Source organism: Diplotaxodon limnothrissa, linkage group LG3 (assembly GCF_057381915.1).
Source record: "Diplotaxodon limnothrissa isolate DT_005_m linkage group LG3, D_limnothrissa_male_GT1.1, whole genome shotgun sequence".
Classification (NCBI taxonomy): Eukaryota; Metazoa; Chordata; class Actinopteri; order Cichliformes; family Cichlidae; genus Diplotaxodon; species Diplotaxodon limnothrissa.
Window position 1 is genome coordinate 34,459,435 of NC_140598.1, and position 10,596 is coordinate 34,470,030.

The 10,596-nt window shown below is 39.1% G+C and overlaps 1 protein-coding gene across 1 annotated transcript; it reads left to right on the forward strand.

Moving 5' to 3' along the window:
* The first annotated feature begins 1,428 nt into the window (after positions 1 to 1,428).
* Positions 1,429 to 10,219, forward strand: LOC146635510 (butyrophilin subfamily 3 member A3-like). The gene is made up of 7 exons (XM_085350156.1): positions 1,429 to 1,482; positions 7,581 to 7,616; positions 8,020 to 8,122; positions 8,779 to 9,120; positions 9,437 to 9,730; positions 9,827 to 9,958; positions 10,083 to 10,219. The coding sequence occupies exons 3-7, from the start codon at positions 8,029 to 8,031 to the stop codon at positions 10,217 to 10,219; spliced, it is 999 nt and encodes a 332-aa protein (XP_085206282.1). The 5' UTR covers positions 1,429 to 1,482; positions 7,581 to 7,616; positions 8,020 to 8,028.
* Positions 10,220 to 10,596: the final 377 nt, after the last annotated feature.

Genomic DNA, 10,596 nt, shown 5'->3' on the forward strand with positions numbered 1-10,596 from the left:
ACTAAATAATAGACGATATTGTTCAGCACGCAAGATAGACAGCGCACAGTGTGCTTTGAGGCAGCAGCCAAGTAAGCTTTAGTCCGCGTCTGTGAATACCCATGTGTACACCTGTGTGCATACCTGTGTGGATCAGCATGCTTGCATTCCAAAGGTTTCTCCATGTAATGATCTGTTAGGGAGTGTGGGGAGCCACAGCCCTGTCCTTTATGGTATCAAGCGGGTATGGAGGAGATCAAAACTCCAGACATCCAGAGGCCCCCAGAACACAAGAGACCAAGGAAGACCCACAGAGGGGCAGCTGCGCCACTGTCCCAGTTAGAGCTAAGGAGAGTCCCAGATGAGGGCTCATTCGGCAGCCGCGGAGCAGAAGCCAGGGGGAGTTGCAGTGACGCGCCCGTGGGCTTCTTCTGTTCCTAATGGCAGTTTACTCCCCAGTGTACGAGGATACTGCCACTGTCTGTCTGGAGAGGATTGATTGGAATAGTGATGATGATGTCCACTATCACTGTCAATTGTCAGGAAACACTTCATCTGGCTGATGAATCTACACGTGAGATATTACACGTGTTATTAACTCTGTAATTAGGCGCCATTCTTATTATTTTACGGCGCTGTTGTTCAATCGGGGGACGCTCTCTGTTGAGGAGAAAAGCATGAATTTGTTTGAATACGGATTATCCATAGCTTAAATGTCACGGTAGTCGAAAAGTAGGCAGAGCTGCTGAGAAATGCTAGGAGCTAACTGGGCGCTAACCGTATCATTCAAATATATTGAATGTCGCAATGTTGGCAAAGAGAGGAAGTGACGTAACATTTGCGCTTGCGGGGTACCGATCGGGTTTCCGGTATGGATCGGGTAGTGACACACACTAAGTCAGGGAATTTGGGGAGGGAATCCAGGGGCAAGGTACACTGAGACAAACTTTCAGGTTGACCTGTTGAACTTAGGGAGAGGTCAGAGGTCAAACTTTTGACTTTTAACTTTTTGTCAATTTTCCACTAACGAGTTATAAAGTTGACCTTGAAGACCTCGGTAGATGTAAGCTAGATTTTAATGGATTGTTATAACATGATCCTGCTCTACACCCTACAAAGTTTTATCAGAATACATTCAAACTTTTAGAGCTGTTGTGTTTACAGACAGAATGAAATGCAAATCCTACCAAAAACATGAGTTTTTTGTTGAAGGTAATAAGAAACTCCTGAAACCATTTTGAACTCCTCTTTGGTTTACATGTGATCTGATGCAGTTTGCAATCAAGGTCAACCGTCCGTGTGTTCATCATGCTCAGTGTTTAGCTGATAAATACCAAGTGTGAGGAATGTAAGGCAATGAACGTTAGAAACTGATCTGACCGGAGTGTCTGGTTTGCAGTGACTCGTTAATCATTGCCTCAGCTTTTGTTTCCTGCTCGGCTCCAGCAACTCGTTTCACTTTGACAGTTTGGATCAGTGTCGGAGTCTAGGTCTTTTCCTGTGGTAAGTCTTTGCCTTTATTTGTTTCTTTGATTTCTTTGTTGTTTGTTTTGTTTTTCTTTAGTTTTTAGTCAGAGAACAAACAAAAAAGAACCTACTTCTACATCTTCCTGAATTAACTCTGAATTAAGTCAGACTGTTGTTTCTTTGTCAAACTGTGAGCACATACAAGATGAAAAAATGTCTGTCAGTTGTTAAAAGCTCCCACAAAGCTCCAAATGTAGCAGCAAAGTGTGAGAAAAGCTGTGTTTATGTTTATAAAGAACTGTTCCTGGAATCGTGCAGAGACCTGCACTCAAAGCAGGACTTTGTCTATCGAGGTGACTTAAAATAAACTCTGAGCTTTCAGTTTTAGTCATGTGCTTAAGTTACACTGATACTGGGCAAGTTAATTTTAAACTAAAAGATCATAGTCTAAGCTGATCTGTGTTTCTGGTGAGTGTTTGATGGGTCACCTCCAGCCTTGGCTGAGTCTTTGTGCTTTTCTTTAACGTATTTTCCAAATAGAGATAAAACACAGAGCTGACTGACTGCAGCAACAGGTTTCTCAGATTTTCTTACTGTCATGACAGCCACGTACCCACAAACTGCTGCTGAGTGGGTTGAGTCAACTCACATGAATTGTTTTGGTTTCTTCTTTGAAAATGACTGTTTGATACAAACTCTGGAGCCTAGCTGTCTGAAACAACTGAATATGAAGCACATTTTCTGGATTTCCGTAGATTAAACTGAGTTTGCACCTGTGTTGACTTATCTGTGTTGAACTGTGACAATCATCAGCAGAGATGGGCAGTAACGCGTTACTTGTAACGAGTAAAGTAAGGGATTACTATTGCAAAAACGGTAATTAGATTACCGTTACTTTCCCGTAGGAACGCTGCGTTACTGCGTTACTAAAACCGTGATTTTTTTGGCGAGAATGTCTCATGACAGTGACGTAAGCACGTGCAACGTTTGTGACAACAGCTGTTTGCAGATCAACAGTGGATCATATATCGAGTACTGGAGAGAGTATGAGCGTGCAGCGTTTAAAGCGTGGAAGTACTGACCTTACTATGAGTTTGATTCCATAAAAAGTGACAAAAACATTAGTGTCCATTGTGCGTGGGAAGAAAACTTCTTTTTACAGCGAAAAAAACCCCTAAACTTCCAAGCAAGCACCAAGTGCGCAACGACGTAATGGGAAATTCACAGAGAAACTGCCATATCCTTCAACTGACCGCTGTGGCACACCTGCACCAGGGTAAACCTCCGCCTACCCTGCTCCTGCTTTACAGGTGAAAATAGAGCAAAAGGACCGCTGAGTCTTTGAGTTTATTTGTTTTCTGCTGTGTTTTACTTGCATCTATTTGAAAGACTGAGTGTAAACACAAAAAAAATAAATAAATTTATGTGCTGGAATGTGCAGAAAATAGGTTTAAATATTAAACAAATTTCTTCCAGTCAGAGAATGTTGCATATAATTACATTTTTGCTTGATGCATAAAGTTAAAAGATTAAAACTAATAAAACAAGTTTTAAAAAGAGACTTTTCCATTTGATTACATTTTGTATGATGGATTATGTAGAAAAAGTAGAATTGGGCTAAGAGATCTATCGCTTTATCACCTCTTCAGCTTGTAAATCGTGTTTTTAAAAAGTAACTAACTAACTAAGTAATTAATTACTTTTGAAAATAAGTAATCAGTAAAGTAACGGGATTACTTTTTGGGCGAAGTAATCAGTAATTAGTTACTGATTACTTTTTTCAAGTAACTTGACCAACACTGATCATCAGTTAACACGACTTTTCAGCTGTTTGGGGGCAGAGTCAGCTTCCTCCTCAGAAAAACTCCTGAAAGTCTGGAGGTGTTTGATTGATTTTAAGATTTAGAGTCATCAGGTTTGTTCTGCACTCTGTCAATCAAAGTTAGAGAGCTCACTTCTCTACTTTCAAAGGAAAATATAGTAGCAGCTCAAGGAAAGGGAGCACTAGCTCAAAGACTTGTGGTTCATGCTGGTAAAAACAAACAAAACCGGTTATATTGAAGGTGGCATATCATCCATGATCAGTTGTGGGAGTGTGAAAGTCAGGCATTAGCACAATGTCAGGAATCTTACTGTTGTGAGTGAACCACAGGGGAGTGACTGTTATTGACTCCACTGTTAAAACCCACATGCCCTCCTAAGGACCTATTAATAAAAAAACATTGTGATCATGTTGGCTGTGTTATAGCTTGTGACATGGATTTTGCTGGAAATCTTCTTTTTAGTCACCTTTTTTAATCCAGTGTCTTTTACTCTTACATGTCATCCACACTCTGCTGATGTATTTTGGCACTATTTCAACACCTCTGTGTACCAAAATCTACACGTGCAAAATCTGCCAAAATCTGCTTTTTTCATAAATCACTTAATCAAATTGAACACTTTTTAAAATGATCAAACATTAAATTATTTTCAGGATTTTAAGCCTTTAAATGCCAGTTGAAACATTTGAATGAATTTGAATTTAGTTTGCAAAACTAAAAGCACAAAAACTGCTTTGCACTCAGTTTGCAATTTTGTAACACACACTTTGCAAAACTGTAGGCACAATTCACTGCACAACAATCAATTACCAAATTTCCAACACACTCCTAGCAAAAGTATACACATGTATGGCTATCATTAACACTAATTTGCCAACTGTCTGGCACACTGTCACATGTGAAAACTTTTTTAGATAATTAGTTCACTTTGCAATCAGCCTAAGCACTATAATACAGGTAAGCTGTGTGTGCGGAGTACAATGGAGGGAGCAGAAAGAGTGAGAATTAGAGGAGGCCGAGGAAGAGGACGTGGAGGTGAAGAAGTAGGATGAAGAGGACGACAAGGACAAGGAGGAGCAAGAGGAAGACGAGGAGGGGGGAGAGGACGAGGAGGGGGAGAGGAAGGGTAAGAAGAGTAAGAAATAGAATTGCTGATGACATCAGAGCTACAATAGTGGACCATGTAATCAACCGTGGAATGACCCTGAGGGTAGCTGGCCAACGGGTCCAGCCTAACTCGAGCCACTACACTGTAGCAAGCATCATAAGGACATTTTGAAATGAGAATCGGTTAGTACAGTCACTTTGCACAAAGATTTGTAGCACTGCCATATGCCAATGAGAAACACACCAATATCATTGATGTAAAAATACTGAAATTGTTACTTTACAGAATTGCTAGATGACCAGATGCTGGGGCAGAGGAAGCATGTTCACTGCAGACCAAGAAACCCATATAGTCATTATGGCGATTGCAAATAATCCTATACTTGGAAATAAACACTTGTGTTTGTTTTGATGTGTTTGAATAAACACCAGTACTTGAAGTTTGGATCCCTCTATGCTTATGGATCTATGGCAGAAGTATGAGCTCAAACTGACATAGCCTACCTTGTGCACAGAGAAAGCAAAAGCCAGATGTGTTTTGTATTCATACCATCAGTGTGCAGTTGGCGCATTGTGTGCTTAGTAGATGATGGCTTGTGTGTACTGTTTGATACGGAAACACCATTTTTACGAAGGTGTGAAGAGTTAATCTAGCTGTGTTTGCTTTTGCAAGAGAACTACAATGTTTTCATGATTGGGTGACAGGTTTTCTTATTTGTGTGAAGAGTTTTGCAAAATTAGCCAATAGTTACAAAAAATGTGCTTAAGCAATCAGAAAAAACTGTATAACTAAATGGTATTTTGTTTAGAATTGAAATACAGCAGTGGATTATAGAAGACAACATCTAGCAAAAAGGAGAAGAAAAGGTCGCAATGTCATAGGTCAGTGTGCCATTAGTGAACTGCCTGGTCAGCGTGGTGGAAATCTAACTATCTGTGCTGCCATCAGCATGGGGTTCTCCACAGTCATGTCACTGTTGGGCCATACAACACCGAACTTCTAGCAACATTCCTGGATGGTCTACGTAGCACTTTTAATTCTTATTCTCATGTATATATCTCATGTATATCTCATGTATATCTCATGCACATATCTTCTACATAGCACTTTTAATTCTTATACTTATTTTTATTTTTCTATGACAGTATGTTTGCACTGAAGCACCGCAGCAATTTCCTAATGTTGTAAACCTGCTCAACATTTGGCAATAAACCCCTTTCTGATTCTGATTCTGATGCTTTGCTTGAGTAGAGAGATCGCGAGCAGGCAGAGCATCCCATATCATTTGGGCCAATGTGACCTTTTCTCCGGGGTCCAAGAATATGCAACTGGTTTCACAATGAGCAGCATTTTATCAATGTGTTTCCTCCTGGCTGTAGCTCAGGTGGCAGAGCAGGTCAGCCACTAATCAGAAGGTCGGTGGTTCAATCCCAGGCTGCCTCCTGGCTACATGCCAAACATCCTTGGGCAAGATACTAACCCCATGTTTGCCTACTGGTGGTGGTCAGAGGGCCTGGTGGCGCCAGTGTCCGGCAGCCTCGCCTCTGTCAGTGCGCCCCAGGGTGGCTGTGGCTACAATGTAGCTTGCCATCACCAGTGTGTGAATGGGTGGATGACTGAATGTAGTGTAAAGCGCTTTGGGGTCCTTATGGAATGAGTAAAGCGCTATACAAATGCAGGCCATTTACCATACTCTCCCTTTTTGAACCCTATCGAGGAGTTTTTCTCAGCATGAAGATGTAAATTATAAGACCAAAGCCCTTACACACAAATCTACTTCAAGCAGTGAATGGAGCATGTGGTGAGATAGGAGTGGAATCTTCCCAGAGCTGGATTGGGCATGCTAAACGATTCCTTCTCCGTTGCATTGCAAGGGAGACCATAGCATGTAATGTGGATGAAGTCCTGTGGCCAGACCCACCACAGAGGCTGAGGCAGGATAAATTATCTGAAAATGTTGTAAAAATACTTTTTTTTTAACTGCAATTCTGTTTTTTGGTAAAATGTGAGTACAAGAATAAATAAATGAATAGATAAATATTATTTTCCAGCTACCTCACAGTGTTTTGTATTTATTTTTGTAGTGTGTAATTGTTGCTAAGTTGTGTTTGCACATTGGCTGGTTTGGTGTGGCTTTTGGGACTAGTGGTTGATTTTGAGTAAAGTTAAAATAGTTTTGGGTCAAATGTTTGGTTTTGCAAGACAAGTTAAAGGTTATGTGAGTGTAGCTTGAATTTTACACTTTGTGTTTAGTGTTTTGAGACAAAGAGATGAGATTTTAGGAAATGTATTTTAGCAATTCAGAAAAACTGTAATTCATCAATTAGTCCAAGTTGGTCCAACTCAGCTACATTAAGTTGGAATAACAGAACTGCATAATCCTAAAATAAAGCATTTTAATTTGGCAGTTCTCTACAGGATTTTTTTCTGTTCAATATTTATTTTTTGAGTGTTAGTCGAAATAAATAAATAAATAAACAAAAGTAAAGGCTTTTTTAAGCTCATACCCAGCAAATGTGAACACATGGTACAATGAACCATGGTACATATAAAATTTGACCCGACACACTGATATGTTTTTATCACTGTGAAGCGTTTATTGACGTGACCCACGCCTCCCCTGCAGCTGAGCCAGGGACCAAACCTCCACAATACATTACTGCCACTAACTGGTATGTAGTATGGAGTAGAACATTGCTCTATATTCCACTGAGAACTGTGGAGATGTGTGGGGAGGGCAAACTTATATCTAGCGGGCCCCAAGTTGTAATGAAGTGTAATGGAAGTGTTGAGGGGCAGAACTACCATGGGGCCATGGACTAACCCTCAGGGAGAACAAAGAGGATTTTCTCTGAGTAATCTGTACTAAGGTAAACAGTGTTGTCCAAATGGACAACACTGTCCGAGCTTTCTTTCTTTTACTTTGTTTTTTACAGTTTAACTCTTACTTTCACATTTCTATAAGATTGTAAGAGATTTATCAGCAAATCTGCTCCAAAGCAAAAATACAGCAAACAACTACAAACTCTTTATGAGCTTTATAAGATAACAAAGAAACAGTCCTCACTAACACTGTTTTTTTATTGCCGCTGCAGTGTTTCTGAAATTTATGTGTTACTTAGTAACAGCCTCAAAGTTCACCTACACAAAGACAGTGAAAGTGAAACTATCACTGATCATTTGTACTTGTTTTTCTTTCACAGTAATTCAGTGAGTTGCAGAGAGAGCACAGTCAACAGGTGCGTTGTCTTCTAAATTTAATGTTTTATTAATGGGACATGTAATTTCTGTCTAAAAAACTGTTAAAACCATTAGAGTCAAACTTGGTTTGAAGAATATAGTCCAAGTGTGAGTTGTTCTGAAGCTTTCATGTAGGTCAGAAAAGTGCATCTATAAACCAGATGTATCTGTAACTTTACAATAGGTGAAAGTACTGTAATTGCATAAGGCAGATAGGATGATCTACACTCAGTGAAGTACTGCTACAAAGAAAAGCATGATTTATGTAGATATGCAAGTTAGATGACAGAGCCCAGGAATTCATTTAGTCCTAATTGTACAACTTATGTTACTGAAACACAAAACAGAATTTTCCAGTCAGCAGTGGTTTCTATTGTGTTAATGTTATCTGTCTGTTTTCAGAGCTGCAGGATGGCTCATCAGCAGAATGGACTGTTTCCTCAACCACTGCTCAAAGCTTTCAGTGTTCTGATCTTCCACATTCTCCTAAAGGATGTCTGTAATGGTAATTCATGCATAAATAAATATTGTTGTGGTTTTTTGTCATATTTGAAGCACACATTTTAATTATTTATATTTGTGCTTGAAACATGCCTTCATTGAGATCCATGTTTAATAAGTCAAAGCAACACTGGCAGGATACAAAACAGCTTTTCAGTTTCTGTCAGCAGAGGTATTTGAATAGGATAGGTATACAGTATTATACATCAACATACACTGTACTCTGGCACCAACAATAATCTTAATAGTTTTAGAATCAGAGAATATGCTTGTTAGAAACATGGCTGACTGCACAGCTACATCTTGCAGAGAATTGCTGAAACAATTTTAGCCCGTTACAAATTCATAGTAATTGTGATATTTAGAATCCATTCATGCTCTTCACTCATCTGCCATGATCCACTGGCAGAGGCCATGTGATGCTGTTGGCCTCTGCTAGCACCAATTTAGTGTAGACATAAATACATGACAGTTTGAGGTGAATTGTCTCTTAAAGGGAAATAACAACTTGGGGTGAACATAAAAGTTTACAGTTTACATGCATCTAGTCTCCACATCACACCTTTAGGTTCAGTAATTAAAAAAAATATTGTGAGATAATGCTAAAAACAATCCCTTCTGGCCATTTCTTATTTAAGAATTATGATTACTTGTTTTCAGGTCAGCCTCAGTTGATTGGTCCATCTCAGGCACTGGTGGCAAGAGCTGGTGATGATGTAATTTTGCCATGTCATCTGGAACCTGCATACGATGTTTCTACAAAGACACTGGAGTGGACAAGATCTTCACTTGACCCTAGATTTGTCTACGTTTCACGTGCCAGTCAGGAACTCGAAAAATTAAAAAATCCTTCTTTCAAAGGAAGGACGTCATTGTTTGTTGATGAACTCAAGTATGGAAATATTTCACTGAAAATCTCCAAAGTGAAATTTGCCGATACAGGGACATACAAATGCTATATTCCAGATTTGGAAAAAGAAGCTTTAGTCAAGCTAGTTGTTGGTAAGTAGCTTCATGTTGATGGTCTTGCATTGTATAGTTTTGTCCCTGGGATCATTTGAAAGCTCTTTGTCCTTGCCCATGGTGATGGAGAGGTTGAATTGGAAGAAATTGATTCTGTAACATTTTTCCTGGGCTTTTGGTTGATGGTCTTTTTTCCTTGTTTAAAATTAAGACATGACATAAAAATTTGAGACTTTGTAAGTGATCAAACTTAGAAATTCAGAACTCTATTAGCTTTACAGGTGCACATATTTTTGAATCTTATAATATCATTAATGCCCCTTGACTTTTAAATTTCATTTTTTCTTTTGCTCAGCATCAGATGCTGCCACCTCACCTGTCATCAGTTTATCAGGGATTGACAAAAACAGAGCAGGAGTGGTGTTACAGTGTGAGTCTGCAGGCTGGTATCCAGAGCCTGAGCTGCTGTGGTTGGACGGTGAGGGAAACCTCCTCTCTGCTGGACCTACAGAGACCCTCAGAGGTCCTGATGACCTCTATACTGTCAGCAGCAGAGTGACTGTGGAGAAGAGACACAGCAACAACATCACCTGCAGAGTCCAACAGACGCAAATCAGCAAGAGCAGAGAGACACACATACATGTTCCAGGTTCAAATTATATTATTACATTTATAGAAACACTTTTTGAACATCTGAAGTCCAGATGTCTAGAAATGTGTTTTGTTTTGTTTTTTACCATTTCAGAGGATTTCTTTGAGATCCCGTCCAGTTCTTCAGCTGTCATCATCGGTTTGGCTGTTAGTTTGGCTCTTTGCATCATGCTGTTAATTTTATCAGCTGTTGTTCTTTTACGTAGAAAGAGGAAACACATGATGAGTAAGTCACTGATTAATTATAGTTTACATAGGAATCAAAGTTTTCATTGAGACTCTGATAAGAGGTTTAATATTTTAATCCAAGTTTGGGCATTTCCTTTTTATTTAAATTTAATTTCAAAAAGACACCAACAGAAGGACAAGAGGTCACCCTGGTGGGGGAGATGCTGAGTATGTTCTGATGAAAACAGAGACAGAGGAACATAATACGAGTAGCTCATCTACCAAAACTAAGAAGCAGACTTCAAACGTGAGTAAATGAACATGAATAGGTTAAATATCAAGATATTCATTGTTTTCAGAAAAGAGATGAAACACTAATCAGTATATCACAATTAAATTACCTGAAATAAAGCTCAACAGAAAAAAGAAGAAAAAAACCTGCACACAGTTACCACACAGAAACTAGCTGCATTTTGGGCATTTACTAAGGTTGAATAGAAAGAATTCTCTTTTGATTTAAAGGATTGAAACAGAAATAATGTGTTTCACATTATCATTATTAGATTATGACTCCAGTAATGTCACAAACAAACACAAGGTGTGCTCACAAAAAAAAAAAAGAAACATATTGATTTAAAAATACAACCCCAAGGGGAAAAAAAAAGTTTTTTTTTTTACCTCATCATTGTGTTTTAT

Bases quoted from the DNA above. Each gene is read 5' to 3' on its own strand.
- LOC146635510 (XM_085350156.1), top strand. From the start codon at position 8,029: ATGGCTCATCAGCAGAATGGACTGTTTCCTCAACCACTGCTCAAAGCT. The intron at 8,123-8,778 runs GTAATTCATGCA...ACTTGTTTTCAG, and splicing joins CCTAAAGGATGTCTGTAATG to GTCAGCCTCAGTTGATTGGT. The intron at 9,121-9,436 runs GTAAGTAGCTTC...TCTTTTGCTCAG, and splicing joins TTTAGTCAAGCTAGTTGTTG to CATCAGATGCTGCCACCTCA.